Raw genomic sequence first — 17,942 nt, forward strand, 5'->3', positions numbered from 1 at the left:
GGCGGCATCCCCTAGCCGAGTAAACAACCCTGAACTTGACCAACAGACGAGGTCTATACCCCCCACAGACCACCTCCCCCCACCGGTCCAAGCGAGACCCAGCAACCGGGAAGGAGCAGCATATCCTGTGGAGAGGCTAAACCAGAGACTACAAGCACTGGATGACCTAACTGAAGACGAAGAGGAAGAGGAGGAGAACCACGCCCGACGACAGCACAGTACTCTACCGGACCAGGAGGTCCGGTACAGCCCAGGCTATACTCCCGCGGAGCTGCGCTACAGACCCCCGACTCTATACACGGGTGAGCACGATGCACGACCCGCACCGAGGAACAGCACCTGGACAAGCGGGCCATGGTACACTGCCGGTACCAGCCCATACCAAGGAGCGGGAGGAGACTCGCCTAGGAGGCCTCTCCCCCAACGCTCGCCGATGTATCCACAGTCAGCGTCATACATTGGCACGCCTATGGTACCCGACTTCACCCAAGAGAACCGGGCCCAGTATACAGAACTCCGCATGTGTCTGGAGACCATGTTGGTGGATGTATTGGATGAACGCCACAAATACGCCATCCTACTGAAGCACTTAAAGGTACCCCGCGCACATAATATAGCGCTCGCCTACGCGACTTCCACCACCCCATACACAGCAGCGCTGGTAGCATTGGACCAGAGGTATGGGCGCATATGGGATTACGTGATCCAGGAGATCCGACACATCGACCGCTTACCCCCAGCAATAGACAATCGAGCACTGGACGACCTGTCCATCAGAGTGCAGTCCCTGGTAGGGATGTTGGGAGCGCAGAGAGAGAAGGGGAGGCATGAACTTTACGCCAACTCAAATGTGGAAAGGATCTTGGAGAAGCTGCCGCCCGCTCGACAGGAGCGTTTTAGGCGGCAGAGAGACCACCGAGACCCGAATGGCCCCGAACCGAACCTCCTCGATCTAGCAGACTTCCTGGCGAGAGAAGTCAGCAGCCTACGGCTAGATACATTCGGACGGAGCACCCCTGGCTCCAGAGAAGGAACCAGACGACTAAATGATGGAAGAAGATCGGTGACTGTGATGCACCAATCGGAGTCAGTACCGAGCAGCAGGAGCCACAGTACCCCCTCCAGAACGGAGAAGTGGAAGATAGTGTGCCCCTACTGTGAGAAAGAACACTGGCTAGCGCAATGTGACTCCTTCCCCAAGCTGAACGCGGAGGAAGCAAGTCAATGGATAAAGTCCAACAAGCGCTGTTTTCGCTGTGCGCGCTCACACAAGGCAGCCGAATGCCGCTTAAAGAAAAGGTGCACCAAGTGCGATGGAGCCCATCTGGACATACTTCACGACAGTAACAGACGGCGCCCTTCACCCGCACCATCCAGCAGCAAAGCGAGCGTCATGTACATCGATCCCGCCAGCAGCAGTGGAGCCCGAGTACTCCTAAAAGTAGTGCGTGTGACACTAAGCTACCAGAATAAAGTCCTGGACACTTACGCCGTCCTCGATGACGGGTCAGAGAAGACCCTTCTGCTCGCCTCCGCTGCGGCCCAGCTAGGGCTGCGGGGAAGCGAAACCCAAATGACAATTCGGACAATAAGACGAGATTTGAAGACGATAAAGGGCGAGAATGTCTCATTCTCTATCGCAGCAAGCGGCCAGCCTGAGCGACGGTACCAGATTACAGACGCTTTCACCAGCCAAGAAATAGGACTGTCGCGGTACACATACCCCGTCGCCAAGCTGATGGAGAAATATGTACATCTGCGCAAGTTACCGATCCCGCTCATAGACAATGCTATGCCGACCCTGTTGATAGGCTCCGACCATGCAGACCTCATTGTCCCGATAGACCGGGTTCATACCGGACCCCGAGGCTGTCCTGCAGCAGTCGAGACCCGTTTGGGATGGACTCTCCAAGGCCCGCTCGCCAAATCTCTCAACCGAAGTACAGCCACTAGATGTCTCCACTCCCGAGTCACAGAGGGAGAAACCGCACTCCTGCAACACGTAGAGCGGCTATGGACCTTGGAACAAATGCCCTTTAAGAACGGAAAGAAAGACATTCGCTCTAAAGATGACATTTACGCCATTCACCTCCTCGAGACAGGGACCAAGAGAGTCCCGGTCAACGGCGTGTTGAGATACGCCACGCCACTCCTGCGGCGAGAAGGAATGCCTACTTTCCACGCCAAGACAGACGCCACAGAACGGTACCTGCTGAACACGGAGCGGCGCTTAGCCAAGAACCCCGCCCAAGAGAGTGTATACCGCGCTGAGATTGAGAAGCTCATCACAGCGGGACACGTCACAAAGATGGACATTAAAGAGGCTGACCAGACCACTGAATCGTGGTACGTGCCTCACCACAAGGTCCATCACAACGGTAAAGACCGCATAGTATTTAACTGCAGCTACCAGATCGGATCCCAAAATCTGAATAAAGAGTTACTGCCCGGTCCCACACTCGGCCCCTCCCTACTCGGCGTTCTACTCCGCTTCCGCCAGGAAAAGGTGGCCATCAGCGGGGACATTAAAGGAATGTTCCTGCAGGTGAGATTAGTAGAGGAGGACAAGCCCCTGTTACGGTTCCTATGGAGAGAGAAGCCAGGAGATGAGCACCCAGCCATCTACCAATGGGAAGTCCTCCCCTTCGGAACGACGTGCAGCCCCTGCTGTGCTACATTTGCACTACAGAAACATGTAGCAGAGGACCCAGCAGCGGACGAAGAGGTCCGACACAGCGTAAAGAACAGCTTCTACGTAGACAACTGTCTACAAAGCCTTTCAACCCAGGAAGAAGCCGAGGCTCTCCTGATTAAACTCCGCGCCTCATTGATCAAAGGCGGCTTTGATCTCAGGCAGTGGGCCAGCAGCGATCCGCAAGTACTGCGCAGCCTCTCCTCCGAGGACAAGGCAGCCAGCAGCGAGACCTGGATGGCTACAATCCCGGGAGAAGCCCAGGAGATGACCCTGGGATTGGTGTGGCGATTCAAAACAGATTCGCTTCACTACAGACACAAGCCCCTGACTACGGAGAAGGGAAGGCCGGCGGCGGCGCCGACCACCAGACGGAGTGTGTACACAACACTCGCCCGACAATATGACCCGCTAGGATGTATTCTACCGTACACCACCAGGGCAAAAATGATTGTACGAGCATTGTGGGACAAGGACCAGGGCTGGGACGACCCCATTCCCGCACACCTTGCATCCACCTGGAGAGAGTGGGAGATGGAGCTCCACTCACTCCCAGGCGTTAATATGCGCCGAAGCTACTTCCCACCCACGGTGAGGCCAGAGACATGTAAAATGGACTTACACGTCTTCAGTGACGCCTCAGAGGTCGCATACGGATCAGTAGCCTACTTGCGGGCCCAAGAAAAGGGGGGAGAGATCTACACAGCATTTGTCCTCGCCCGCTCGAGAATAGCCCCACGCAAGCAACAATCTATCCCACGTCTAGAGCTCTGCGCAGCCCTAGCCGGAGCGCACCTAGCCACGCTCATCCAACGTGAGCTCACCATACCGGTGTCTAGAACAATCCTGTGGTCAGATTCCACGACAGTACTCGCCTGGATCCAATCGGACTCATGCAAGTACAAAGTCTTCGTGGGAGTCAGAGTCACCGAGATTCAAGACTTAACCGAAGAGTTAACCGGAGAAACAGAGTGGCGCTACGTTGATACAAAACAGAACCCAGCTGACGTCATCACCCGGGGGATGCCCCTGGATGACCTCACCCGTCGCAATGCTTACAGTGACGGCCCCGCATTCCTAAGACTCCCGGAAGGACAGTGGCCCATGCCTATCCCGAGGGAAGCAAGTCCAGAGGAGGTGGAAAATAAGAAGCCTGTGTTCTGTGGATTGAGCACTGTTATCTCCGCAGACCCCAACACACTCCTGATGGGGCGGCTAGATCCTGCATTACCCCAGACAATGTACCGGCCTGAAGAAGCGAACGGCCGACGAATGTGGAGGTACAGCCAAGTATTAGCCGACAAGTTTTGGAGCAGTTTCCTACTGCACTACCTACCGTCTCTACAGACCCGCCAGAAGTGGGTAAAGGAGAGAGACAATTTGACAGAAGGAACAGTCGTCATGATTATTGATCAATCACTGCCCAGAGCTATGTGGCCGGCCGGCCGCGTAAGCAAAGTGATCACCGGTGCCGACGGCAAGGTCCGAGCAGCTGAAGTGCTTGTCCAGGGTCGCACTTACACCCGTCCCGTGGCGAGGCTCATAGAACTGCCCCGACTCCCAGACACAATCGATGATGACCATGACCCTATAACCCTATGACTTTGTGAAGTTGACTGACCCCTACAGCAAACCCTTATGTGTAAATAGACAACGCGATTAATCTGTCTCTGCTTAACTGATTAGGTCTGGGACCAATCAGGGGGTGGCTGTTGTGAAGGGCCAGATTAAACCGAATATATATATTTATTATATATATATATTTAATTGTATTTGTATATTCTCTAATATTCCCTGATATCCCTTGTATATTCCTTGTACAATATGCATTGAATATCCATTCTAGCCTACTGAACATCCCATAATAGTCTCCATTCTACTATTGGTCGAGACCTTGGTGCCAGGCTGCCATACCCCTCAGACCCAGTTCAAACGTACCGCTCAACATGTACGAACAAGTCCTAGTTCCGCGTAGGAATCTGGCTACCGCACCACTAATGGGACTATTTGTTCATAGTGCGTATATATACTGCGCTACTAAAGTAGGACTTCCTTTTCAGTCCAGTTTCTTACCCTCCAATAGAGTCACAGACGTAAAGCCTCCCCGCGACGCCACGTGTGGGAGTAAGGCCAAGTTCGGCCTACCATCGGTATTGAGACATCGTGTATATTAATATTTGAATAGTCATATTTGGCACTATATCGTCGAGTTGGACGTAGTCTATTAAGCTAATAATAGTCTGTTAATATATAGTGCTTCGTGCGGTGAGAATACTACCGTAGTCAGCACCCCATCGTTTCGGGCAGAAAACTGGCTGTTTATCCAGGATGATCGACCCCATGTGAGATTGCACCCGAGGAGCCCCAGAGCCGACGAGCGAGTGGACCTGTATACCGGATTATTCTACCGACGACAGCCCGCCTTCCCAGGCACGGATTATGCTTTGTATACGTTGATTATTCCATGGATAAAGACCCCCGACACTGCCGTGTGTTGGAACCCCCCCCCTGGAGAGGACGCAAGGTGAGGAGACGCTCTGCAAGACGAGGTCGCTTCACGTCTCTCCTCCGTGGACCGGAGGACGCCGGCCCACAAAGAGTCCATCTGCTTTCATCTGCGGTCCAAGGATCGCCGCCGCATTGAACGGCACTACAGTGGGTTCACCTGGGATACCCTTGGCCGGATGAGGCAGCCGGACTCTACCCCCCCCCCCTTCCTACTCCTGTCGGCTTACAAGCGACCGGATTAACCCCCCCTAGTGTATCCAGTCTATAATCATTAAAGTATCATTGCTGTTATCCCTTAACTATTCCAGGTCGTATATGTACCACCTGCGCCTTCAGAGATTGGACATTCTCTATTGATATACCGACGAATACTCTTGCCATAAAAGTGCATACTAATTCCCATTCATAAATGTGATTGATTTGATTAAGTGCTTGCTCTACACACCATCGCTGTGTAGAAATAAAGACCTATTTCTAATTCGTACATTTGTGTTGGATCCGTTTCATCTACGTGACAGTGTTCATCATAATATATTTATGCCGAGTACTGGGTGGCCGAATATTAAGTACAAAGGTAGTGGTAGTAAGTATCATATCTAGTAATACAGTCAGGGAATTGTACCCCTCAGTTACAGGGACTATGAGGTCTGCATGGTCGGAGCCTATCAGCAGGGTCGGGGTGGCACCGTCTATGAGCGGTATAGGTAGTTGACGCAGGTGCACATATTTCTCCGTCAGCTTGGCGATGGGGTAGGTGTACTGCGATAGTCCTATTTCTTGGCTGGTGAAAGCATTAGTAATCCTGTACCGTCTCTCTGGCTGCCCGCTTGCTGCGATAGTGAAGGAGACATTCTCGCCCTTTATCGTCTTTAGATCTCTTCTTATTGTCCGAATCGTCATCTGGTTCTCGCTCCCCCGCAGCCCCAGCTGGGCCGCAGCGGACGCGAGGAGAAGGGTCTTCTCTGACCCGTCGTCAAGGACGGCGTAAGTGTCCATGACCTTATCTTGGTAACTCAGTGTTACACGGACCACCTTTAAGAGCACCTGGGCGCCGCTGCTGCTAGCGGGGTCAATGTACATAACACTTGCCTTGGTGCTGTTGGATGGTGCAGGCTTTCTTTTGTTACTGTCGTGTAGGACATCCAGATGGGCTCCGTCACACCGACTACACCTCTTCTTTAGGCGGCACTCGGCTGCCATGTGACTGCGCGCACATCGGTAACAGCGCCTGTTGGACTTTATCCACTGACTTACTTCTTCAGCGGTCATCTTCTTGAACTGGTCACATTGTGACAACCAGTGTTCCTTCTCGCAGTACGGGCACACCATCTTCCACTTCTCTTTCGTCGAGGGGGTACTGTGGTTCTTGCTGCTCGGTACTGATTCTGATTGGTGCATGACAGTCACCGATCTTCGGCCATCGTTTACTCTCCTAGGTCCCTCTCTGGAGCTTGGCGTGCTCCGCACGAACGTATCCAGCCGTAGGCTGCTGACTTCTCTCGTCAGGAAGTCGGCTAAATCTAGGAGGGATGGCTCGGGACCGTTAGGATCACGGTGGTCTCTTTGCCGCCTGAAGCGCTCCTGTCGGGCGGGCGGCAGCTTCTCTAAAATCCTCTCGACGTTCGAGTTTGCGTATAGTTCGTGCATACCCTTTTCTCGTTGCGCCCCCAGCATCCCTACCAGGGATTGTACTTTTATAGACAGGTCGTCTAGTGAGCGATTGTCTGTTGCTGGGGGTAGGCGGTCGATATGCCTTATCTCCTGTATTACGTAATCCCATATACGTCCATATCTCTGGTCCAGCGCTGCTAGAGCCGCGGTGTATGGGGTCGTAGAGGTGGCATAGGCTAGCGCTATGTTGTGCGCTCGGGGCACTTTCAGGTGCTTCAATAATATTGCATACTTGTGGCGTTCATCAGCGACATCCACCATCATTGTCTCTAAGCACATCCGGAGCTCCGTGTACTGTGCTCGATTCTCATGGGTGAAGTCTGGAAACGTCGGTGTGCCAATGTATGACGCCATGGATGGCTGGCACATCGGTGAGCGTTGGGAGAGAGGCCTCCTGGGCGAGTCTCTTCTTACGCCTCTCGGTGGGCTGGTACTGGCAGGGTACCATGGCCCGCTGGTCCAGGTGCTATTCCTCGGGACTGGTCGTGCGTCATGCTCACCCGTGAATCGAGTCGGGGGTCTGTAGCGCAGAGCCGCGGGGGTATAGCCTGGGCTGTACTGGACCTCCTGGTCCTGTGGAGTAATGTGCTGCTGTCGGGCTTGACTCTCCTCTTCTCCCTCTTCTTCTTCTGCCAGGTCATCTAGATCCTGTAGTCGTTTATTTAGCCTCTCCGCCGTGTCCGCCGTTCCTTCCTTGTAGCTGGGTCTCGCTTGGACCGGTCGGGGACGGAGTTCGGAGGGGGGTGTAGACTCTCTCTGGTGGTCGAGTTCAAGGTCGCCTAATCGGTTAGGGGAGGGTGCCCTTGACGTGTGTCTTGACGAGGCTCTGGAACCCCTTGTGGAGGGAGGGGGTGTTGCCCTGGTGATCAGCTGCTCCATTAGCTGCGCTTGTTGTCTGTCGCGCTCGGCTTGTAGTCTGTCGCGCTCGCCCTGTAGTCTGTCGCGCTCGGCTTCGCGCTGGATGAGAGCGATGTCGCGCTCTGCTTCTCTTTGGGCACCGTCAGCGGCGCGCTGGGTGTCGGACCGGTCTCTTGCCATATTCTCTTCCGTCTGAAGGCGTCTCATCTCCAGGCGTATGTGCTCTTCTTCGCTCCGCTGCTGTGTTTGGAGTCGATCGCGTTCACCCTGAAGTCGATCGCGTTCACCCTGGAGTCGATCGCGTTCGGTAGAGGCTGTCAGGCTGACGAGGAACGCCTGTGACAGCATCCTCTCCGCCTCGCTGGGGGAAGACGCTTGTAGAGGTGAGCCGCTCCTGGCTGTACTCGTTGGGGAGTCCTGGAGCTCTATCTCCTCGGCGCTCTCCTCATCTTGTTCCGTGCAGAGTTCCACCTCTGGAGGGTTGTCTTCCTCCCGGAGCTCTGGGGGGACTACTTCTTCGGTCTTGGCGGGGGGTAAAGTCGTGTCAGTTCCCTCCTGGTCCCCACCGTGAGCTTGGTCAGTTACATTAGAACCCACTAGGGCCTCTGTGGTCGGGGTATCCTGGTTGATAGGGTCGGACATAATTTTACTTTCTACTTTTACTGCGTTTACTGTTTGTAGAAGGCTAGGTAGTTTACTGACAGCGTAATCCTCTAAGTACTGAGGTGGCTGTCGTCTACGTTGCGGGCGTTCTACTTTAGGAGGACCGTTTCGTGGAGTGTTCATCATAGGCCATTTCAATATTAATACCACTATATTAATATTACACTGATTACCATCCGGCTCGAAGGACCAATTGTAACTGAGGGGTACAATTCCCTGACTGTATTGATAAGTATGGTATCATTAAACCACTACCGCTTTATGTACTTTAATTACTGGCCATACAGTACACGATATCTAAGTATGATGAACACTTTCCCACATATGAAATCAGGTCCACACAAAGGTAATAGTCAAATATTTAATATATAGCAAAAGGTACATATAATAGTTACTTATTACATTTATGATTTGAATTGAATGCTCTTGTAAGGCAAATGAGTACTCGTATGCAAATCAACACTGAATGTCCAATCTCTGGTTACACAGGAAGCAAGTATACAACCTGGCTCTTAGGGGATTATAGCGATGGTCACTTAATGATTATAGCTGGATAATATACTGAAGGGGTCCCGCCGGTTGTAAGCCAGTAGGGGGGGTAGGAGAGCCGTCGGCTGTATCCCGTCTGGTCAACGATTTCTAGGGAGAGTCCAGGTACAGAACACAGTGCCCGTAGAACCTTGATCCGCAGATGAATACACTTGGGCTCTCTTGTAGACGATAGCTGTAGCTGTCGCTGTCGGTCCACAACGAAGAAGAAGCGAGGCGACCTCAGTCTGGTCTGAGCGCCGTCTCACCTTGGCTCCTCTCGGGGTAAATCCAACACTCACCGGTGTTGGCGATTATCCGCTCCACAAATCAAAGCACCAAAGCAAATAGATATTCCATGCCGTATAGGGCTCAGCAGTCGTCGGGGTAGGTAATCCAATGTGCAGGTCCACTCGTCCTCGCCCAGAACTCCTCGGATGAAAGCACCACGCGTGGTCTGCCCAACCTGGTTAAGACTCTAGATAACGCGAGGAAACGATGGGGGTGCTGCTCACCGTGTTTTTAAACAGGACTTTTCTCTCTCTTTTCCAGACAGTGAATCCTCGCCATGCCTTGTTGACATCACCACTCCCCCCCCCCCACCCCTCCCTCAAGATGGCCCCTTCTGAGTGGATGTCGCCATGGCGACCACCGCTGCTGGTGTTGCTAACAATCGCTTCCTGTTTCCTGCCGATCACCACCTCGACCACGCCTTTCCCCAAGGACCTGGAGCCAATCAGAGTCGTCGGCTGGGAGCGTGAGTACTACGTTTAACATGCTGGCTGCTTGTTGGCATATCTTGTATTGAATTCTACTCTTCATCATTGGAAATAAGGGCAACCTCAATGATCTTACGAGTATTTAAAGGAACACTGCAATATTTAGGGAAATTAGCTTATTGTCTTCTCCAGAGAGAGACAAGAAGATAGATACCAGTTTCCTCTCTGTGCGTTCGGGAGGACAAAGTTAGTTGGACAATACCTAGGCTAACCGGTCATGTCCGCTTCCATTCATTGTGCTAAGCTAGGCTAACGTGCAGTCAGATAGCTTTCTACCGAACGCACAGAGAGGAAACTGGTATCTATCTTCTTGTCTCTCTCTGCAGAAGACTGTAAGCTAATTTCCCAAAATGTTGGCGTGTTCCTTTAAATAAAGGTCTGATGATGATGATGATGATGATGAATTTATTAAATACATTTAATTAAGTGGGGTTATTAAATAAGCATATACATGTCATATTTATAATATGTGCATATATAAATACAAATAATACACATACACATACACATGTCATATGTATAACATATTTAAATAAGAATTAATAGACATAGACAGACACAGACATAATAGATAGATATATAAATAGACCAACACTGCGTGCTGTCCCTCTGCAGAGTCCTACCAGTACCCAGGGTTCCAGGGCCTGGTGTCGGACAACGATACGCTCAGACTGGGCCTGGACTACCAGAGGATGCTCCGGATCAACCACATGCTCTACATCGCTGCTAGGTGACACACACACACACACACACACACACACACACACACACACACACACACACACGCACGCGCACACACACACATGCACACACACACATGCACATGCACATACACGTACACACATGCTTGCACCAAAAACACTCACTGGAATAAAACAAATATGTAATTTGAACCACAAATCTTGTTTTTTCAAACCTGCAGGGATCATGTATTTGCAGTAAATCTGACCACAGCCTCTGAAGAGTTTGTCCCTCAACTGGTAAGTATAAAAGAAATAATAAAAAAAAAAAATGTCCCAGGAGACGTTCCTTTATTTAGTATCCTTCCTTCTCTACCTCTCTACCTCTCCCCTATTTAAATAATGTATTTCACCAGCAACGTCAGACCTTCCTTTATATGCACATTTCCACCTAAATCTATTCTATTGTTGTTTTCTAGTCTACAAGCTGAATACATTCCCTACCTCATATAACATTTGCAAAGTACATTTTCCTTTGCTGTTTTGAAGTTGTAATGAGTCCCACCTCCTTTGATTGACAGGCAGTTGGCTTGTTAGATTGCGAAGAAGATCGTATAGACCAGGGGTTCCCAATAGGCGGCCCGCGGGCCACGGCAGGCCCGCAAGGCTTTTTAATTTGCCCCAGGAAAAGTTCTATTAATCAAACGTTCTGCTTGATCCGAATATTATTATTTTAAGAGCATTTTGGTTGTTAGACTTGTTTTGACATTTTCAAAGGTGTTTGAAATGTATGCTAATTGTTACGTTTGAAGCGGTCCTGCGTATCTAGTTTCCTTTCGGATAATATTCAAACAAGTGTTGCGCTTCTCTGCCATGGACAATTAAATATTTTATTTCATGAAAGTCTAGGCCTGCGTTAAAGTGTAAAATTGCGCAAATTTGATGCTCCTTCATGTAACAAAGAAACTAATGATTATTGAATGTTACATTTGGACTTGCATTTCATGCAACTGAAATGACAAGCTGTTCAAAATAAACTCTGTTCTTCTCACATAACGTAACCTATGTCTGCATTTTGAATGAGGGAGGGGTGAGGGGTGAGGGGTTGGCCCGCCAAGTCATTTGAATCCTAAAAAGTGGACCAGGCAGGATTTTTTTTGGGAACCCCTGGTATAGACCAATCAAATTGAAGCACAAGAGCATGTTAACACACCTCCAGTGCACTCTTTTTGTGTTCTACGTAGGGATGGGAAAAATGCACAAAATGACTATTCGATAGTCACTGGGAACTATTTGATTACTAATTAATTAACGAACGTGAGATACTCAAACAAGCGAGCTAGCTGGCTGTTGTCATTGCTAACAGCTAATGCTAGTGGACAGAGCTCGCGCATTTTGGCAACAAAAAGCATTCATTCTGAATGTTACTGTGAACATGAACTTAGTGAAACAACAATACAAAACGTTAACATATCCAGTCTCTTTCTTCGTCTTTCTTTTCTGTTCTCCCAGCTGTTAACAGACTGTTATGCTACCTGGCTAGCTACCTGTACCACAGCATGCCGTTCAGAGGTGTAACAGTTAATAGGGTCCCCTCTCATAAACAAGGGCATTTTATAATTATTTTAGATTTTTTACAAAATGCTCGCTGATTTCACATCAACTAGTGGTCAAACATCGGATACCTTTTTAATGTTGACCACCCAGACATTGCCTCAGTGGTGTACTCAGTCAGTGCCAGTCATGTCTTACAGTCATCACATTGGTGAAACAGTCACGTATTCCACCGCTACATGGCAGTACAGACGGTATAGAGCATGACTACAGAACAGGAGAAGTCATAATGCGAGAGACGGCAAAGGGAACATGGTTTCATTGATCTGTATCCTGCCTCAAATCAAAGCAGAGGTCACAGCTCAGCTCTCCAAGAGCACTCTGGGAGTCCACTCTTTCATGTGTGTGTGTGTGTGTGTGTGCGTGTGCGTGTGTGTGAACTGAACAAGCGTGTGTGAGTGAAGAGTGTGTGTGTGCATGTGCGTGCATTGTGCGTTGTCTTTGACGTTGTGTTTCCTGTCCTTCTGCTTCGTGTTCAGAAGTTGACCTGGAGGTCCAAGGATGTCAACAAGTGTACAGTCAGAGGGAAAAACAGCGTGAGTATTGTTTTTTATGTTTTTTTAGAAGCAGATTACTTTATTGTCAATTGAAGGCAATTTAAATGTGTCTTTTCGCATAATAATAATAATAATAATAATAATAATAATAATAATAATAATAATAATAATAATAATAATAATAATAATAATAATTAATAATAATAGATTCAATTTGTACCGCACTTTATATTCACGAGAATCTCAGAGTGCTACAGGAGATATAGACAAAAAGTTAAATGAATAAAACAATAAAAATGAATAAAAACAATAAAAATGACTAACAACCAATGAAATGGAAGAACAAAGATTAACAATACAAAGATGGCGCCGCTACGACCGGCTGCCTGTCTGTGCGCTCCGTCGAGACTGTGCATACTTTTGTTAATATTTATAGTTTTAAGAGTTTTGTCTGTACCAACAGTAGGTGCATTTAATGTGTATGACCGTCAGTCACTTATAGACATTGGATTACGGGAAACTTACCGACTGGATTACTCTCTGGATCAGCTCTCTGAACCGCAACAATGGCCCGTTGAGATCTTGAGGACATCAGGACCGGATCTCGCCCCCAGGGACAAAGGACCCAGACGGCGAGGAAAGAGAGCTGGAGTCCGTAACAGGCTGAGAACCAGGCGGCACAGGACACCACTACCCAGTATATTGCTAGCCAATGTACAATCAATAGACAATAAACTAGACGACATCCGAGCAAGGATTCAATTCCAGAGAGACGTTAGGGACTGTAACGTTCTCTGCTTCATCGAGACGTGGCTGGCGCCAGAAGTCCCAGACCACGCCATCCAACCGGCCGATCATTTCTTCATTCACCGCAAGGATAGAACAGCAGAATCCGGTAAACAACGTGGAGGAGGTATTGCCTTCATGTTGAACAAAAATTGGAGTGACCCAACTAACGTGAAGGAATTATCCAACCACTGCTCCCCAGAACTGGAATATATAACCATCAAGTGTCGTCCTTTCTTCCTCCCGAGGGAGTTAACGGCGATCGTCCTGGTCGGAGTGTATATTCCACCGCAAGCCAGCAACAAGGTTGCGCTCTCCAGACTACACGACGAGGTAAATAGAATCCAAGAGGCGAATGTTAACGCCGCCATTTTAGTTCTGGGAGATTTCAATAGCGCCAATCTGAGAAAGGTATTGCCCGACTCCTATCAGCATGTGACTTGCAACACCAGAGGCGGTAACATCCTAGATCACTGTTACACGCAATTTAAAGGTGGCTACAAGGCTCATTCTGATAGTGGCTTCGGTAAGTCAGATCACGCATCAATTTTTCTTACACCGAAGTACAGACAGAGAATTAAAAGTACTCCCGTAGTCTCGCGAGAGGTGCAGAAATGGGATGTGACGTCAGAGGATACGATCCGGTCAGTGTTTCACAACACAGACTGGAATGTGTTCCGCGACACAGATAACATTAATGCCTACACGGAGACAGTGCTGGACTATGTTTGTACTAGGGTGAAAGAAACAATCCCCACTACCAAAATGAAAGTTTACCCAAATCAAAAACCCTGGGTAGACAAATCCGTCCGTGAAGCTCTGAGAGAGCGCACCAAAGCATACAACGACGGCCTAGAGGCAGGCAACATGAATGACCACAAGGTGGCGCGATACAACGTAAGGAGGACTGTGTCAGAGGCCAAACGACGCTACAGGGATAAAATTGAACTCCAGTTTGAACAAGCTGACTCTAGAGCTATGTGGCAGGGGCTCAAAACGATGACAGACTACAAAGGCGCCTCCCTCAAACTGAACAGTGACATCTCCTTAGCAAATGACCTCAATACCTTCTATGCGAGGTTTGATGCTGGTAATAACAGCACCAGCTCACAAGCCTCGGCAATGGGGGGGGGGGGGGGGTCGGCTGCTGATGGAGGCGCAGTGTTCAGGGTAACAGAGCATGAGGTGAGGCGGACCTTTAAAAAAGTGAATATCAGGAAGGCAGCAGGTCCAGACGGCATCCCCGGCCGCGTCCTAAAAGTCTGTGCCGACCAACTGGCCCCAGTATTCACTGACATATTTAACCTGTCCTTAGAACAGGCTGTCATCCCCACCTGCCTGAAGAAGTCCACTATTATCCCTGTACCCAAAAAATCCAAGCCTGCTTGCCTCAACGACTACCGCCCTGTAGCTCTCACCTCCATAGCCATGAAGTGCTTCGAGAAGCTAGTAAAGGGCTACATCTGCTCCTCCCTCCCCATCAACATGGACCCCCTGCAATTTGCATACCGCCCCAACAGGTCCACGGAGGACGCCATATCCCATGTGCTGCACACAGCAGCATCACACCTGGACAAGAGGCAGGGGAACTATGTGAGAATGCTATTCATCGACTACAGCTCGGCATTCAATACCATAGTCCCCTCCATACTCATAGCCAAGCTCAGGGACCTGGGCTTGGGCTATGACCTCTGCCAGTGGGTCTTGGACTTCCTGACTGGCAGACCCCAGGTGGTGAGAGCAGGCAACTGCACCTCCTCATCCATCACCCTCAACATAGGGGCCCCCCAGGGCTGTGTTCTGAGTCCCCTCCTCTACTCCCTGTACACACACGACTGTGTGGCTCAGCGGAGTAGCAATACAATCGTCAAATTTGCTGACGACACAGTGGTGGTGGGCCTGATCTCTGCCAACGACGAGAGGGCCTACCTGGAAGAGGTCAAGGTCCTGGCGGGATGGTGCCAGGAAAACAGCCTCTCCCTGAACGTCAGCAAAACAAAGGAGATGATTGTGGACTTCAGGAGGTCGGGGGTCAAGGACTACAGCCCCCTCAGCATCGACGGGGCACCGGTTGAGAGAGTCAAAAGCTTTAAGTACCTCGGAGCCTACATATCCGAGGACTTGACATGGACCACACACATTAACAGTGTTGTGAAGAAGGCACGACAACGCCTCTACTTCCTCAGGCGCCTAAGGAAGTTCCAAGTCAGCCAGAAGATCCTTAAGAACTTCTACTCATGTACAATAGAGAGCATCTTGACCGGCAACATCACCTCCTGGTTTGGGAATAGCACTGCACAAGACCAAAGCAGACTACAAAGAGTGACACGTTCAGCCGAACGCACAATTGGAGGGGGGCTCCCCACCCTCCAGAACATTTACTACAAGCGTTGCAAGGGCAAGGCTAAGAGAATCATTAAAGACTCCAGTCACCCGAACAACTGCCTCTTTGAACTGCTGCGGTCAGGCAAGCGATACAGGAGTCTCAAGGCGAGCACAGAAAGACTCAGAAGAAGCTTCTATCCCCAGGCCATCAGGCTGCTAAACGAACAATGAATGAACACTACACAACAACAACCACCAAACGCACATAGCACACACATCCACACGCACACACTCACTTTAAACAAACACACTGTAGCACCCACTCCACACACTTATAGCACACACCCACTTTAAACAAACACACTGTAGCACCCACTCCCCACACTTTATATTTATGGATGAAGGATTGCACTACAACTCGTACACCTTACTGTAAATTGTACCTAAAATTGTACCTCATCCCATTTCTGCTTTGCACTAGATAGTACTGTACATTAGTACACTGCATAGTATTGTGTATTGTATATTATATGGTAACTCAGAACATTGTACATATGTCTATACCGAACACTGTGACCTCATTTTCTTCTTCTAAATTCATGCTATATTATGTTATTATGTTATTTGATACTATCTTGTCTAGCACAGTCTCTGGAGCGTAACAGTAAGAAGCATTTTGTATGAAAGTATTCTGTACTTCTGTATGACAACTATTAAAGAACTTGAACTTGAACTTGAACTTGAACATAAAAATATTAATAAAATCAATAAAAGTACAAATAAAAGAAAAATTCAGGCAAAGGCCTTGTTAAAAAGAAATGTTTTAGGCCCCTTTTAAAAGCCTCGATGGATTGTGGTGCTCTCAGGTGTATGGGGAGAGCATTCCATAGTCTGGGTGCGGCAGAGCAGAAGGCGCGATCACCCATGGCATACAGTATCCCTCCTAGTTACACATGCACACAGTCCTCATATCCCTCCTAGTTACACATGCACACAGTCCTCATATCCCTCCTAGTTACACAAACACACACTCCTCATATCCCTCCTAGTTACACATACACACAGTCCTCATATCCCTCCTAGTTACACATACACACACTCCTCATATCCCTCCTAGTTACACATACACACAGTCCTCATATCCCTCCTAGTTACACATACACACAGTCCTCATATCCCTCCTAGTTACACATACACACAGTCCTCATATCCCTCCTAGTTACACACAGTCCTCATATCTAATAATAATAAATAATAATTAATTTAATTTATATAGCGCTTCTCAATAACCCGAAGTCGCTGACAGTAGTCGGGAGCAGGAGTAAAAACAAAGAAACGAAAGCAAAGAAACAAAAACAAAAACAACAAAGAAACAAAAACAAAAGGAACATGAGACCATGGGGGGAACAGGGGAGACAGCCTCATAGCACAAAAAAAAAGACTGGAGACAGACATCAATCAGGTTGGAGGGGAGGGGTCGGGGGTTTAAGGGTGGGGGGGGTTGAAGGCAAGGGAGAACAGGTGGGTTTTGAGGCGAGCTTTGAAGGTGGAGAGTGTAGGGGAGTCTCTGATGGACTGGGGGAGGGAGTTCCAGATCCAATATCTCTCCTAGTTACACACAGTCCTCATATCCCTCCTAGTTACACACAGTCCTCATATCCCTCCTAGTTACACACAGTCCTCATATCCCTCCTAGTTACACACAGTCCTCATATCCCTCCTAGTTACACACAGTCCTCATATCCCTCCTAGTTACACACAGTCCTCATATCCCTCCTAGTTACACACAGTCCTCATATCCCTCCTAGTTACACACAGTCCTCATATCCCTCCTACAGTAGTTACACACAGTCCTCATATCCCTCCTAGTTACACACAGTCCTCATATTACATTTACATTTACATTTAGTCATTTAGCTGACGCTTTTATCCAAAGCGACTTACAAGTTCTGTGCGACAAGACAGCAAGAAGGGTATAACTCTATCAGCTGAGTAAAAATGTTCATCAAAGTGTTGCGTGTTACAGTGTAGGTTAGTTTATTAGGACAAGTGCATGACAGTAAGGTTAGTCGGGGTTAGATTTTTTTTTTTTTTTTTTATCATTTCAGATAATGGTTGAAGAAGTGAGTCTTTCCTAGTCCCTCCTAGTTACACACAGTCCTCATATCTCCTAGTTACACACAGTCCTCATATCCCTCCTAGTTACACACAGTCCTCATATCTCCTAGTTACACACAGTCCTAATATCTCCTAGTTACACACAGTCCTCATATGAATGAATGAATGAATGACCTTTATTTATATAGCACCCTTCACAGCACGAATGCACAGGGTGCTTTAC

The 17,942-nt window shown here is 49.0% G+C and overlaps 1 protein-coding gene across 1 annotated transcript in view; it reads left to right on the plus strand.

The window, feature by feature from the left end:
• Positions 1-17,942, plus strand: part of LOC311226580 (semaphorin-6D-like) — a 350,344-nt gene that overhangs the window by 228,418 nt on the left and 103,984 nt on the right. Inside the window, exons 3-6 of the mRNA XM_084312000.1 lie at positions 9,473-9,677; positions 10,315-10,429; positions 10,622-10,679; positions 12,473-12,529. Of these exons, the coding sequence (XP_084168126.1) occupies positions 9,536-9,677; positions 10,315-10,429; positions 10,622-10,679; positions 12,473-12,529 (372 nt within the window). The 5' untranslated portion in view covers positions 9,473-9,535. The remainder of the gene's footprint in view (positions 1-9,472; positions 9,678-10,314; positions 10,430-10,621; positions 10,680-12,472; positions 12,530-17,942) is intronic.

Source organism: Notolepis coatsorum, assembly GCF_963971535.1.
Source record: "Notolepis coatsorum genome assembly, chromosome: 4".
NCBI lineage: Eukaryota > Metazoa > Chordata > Actinopteri > Aulopiformes > Paralepididae > Notolepis > Notolepis coatsorum.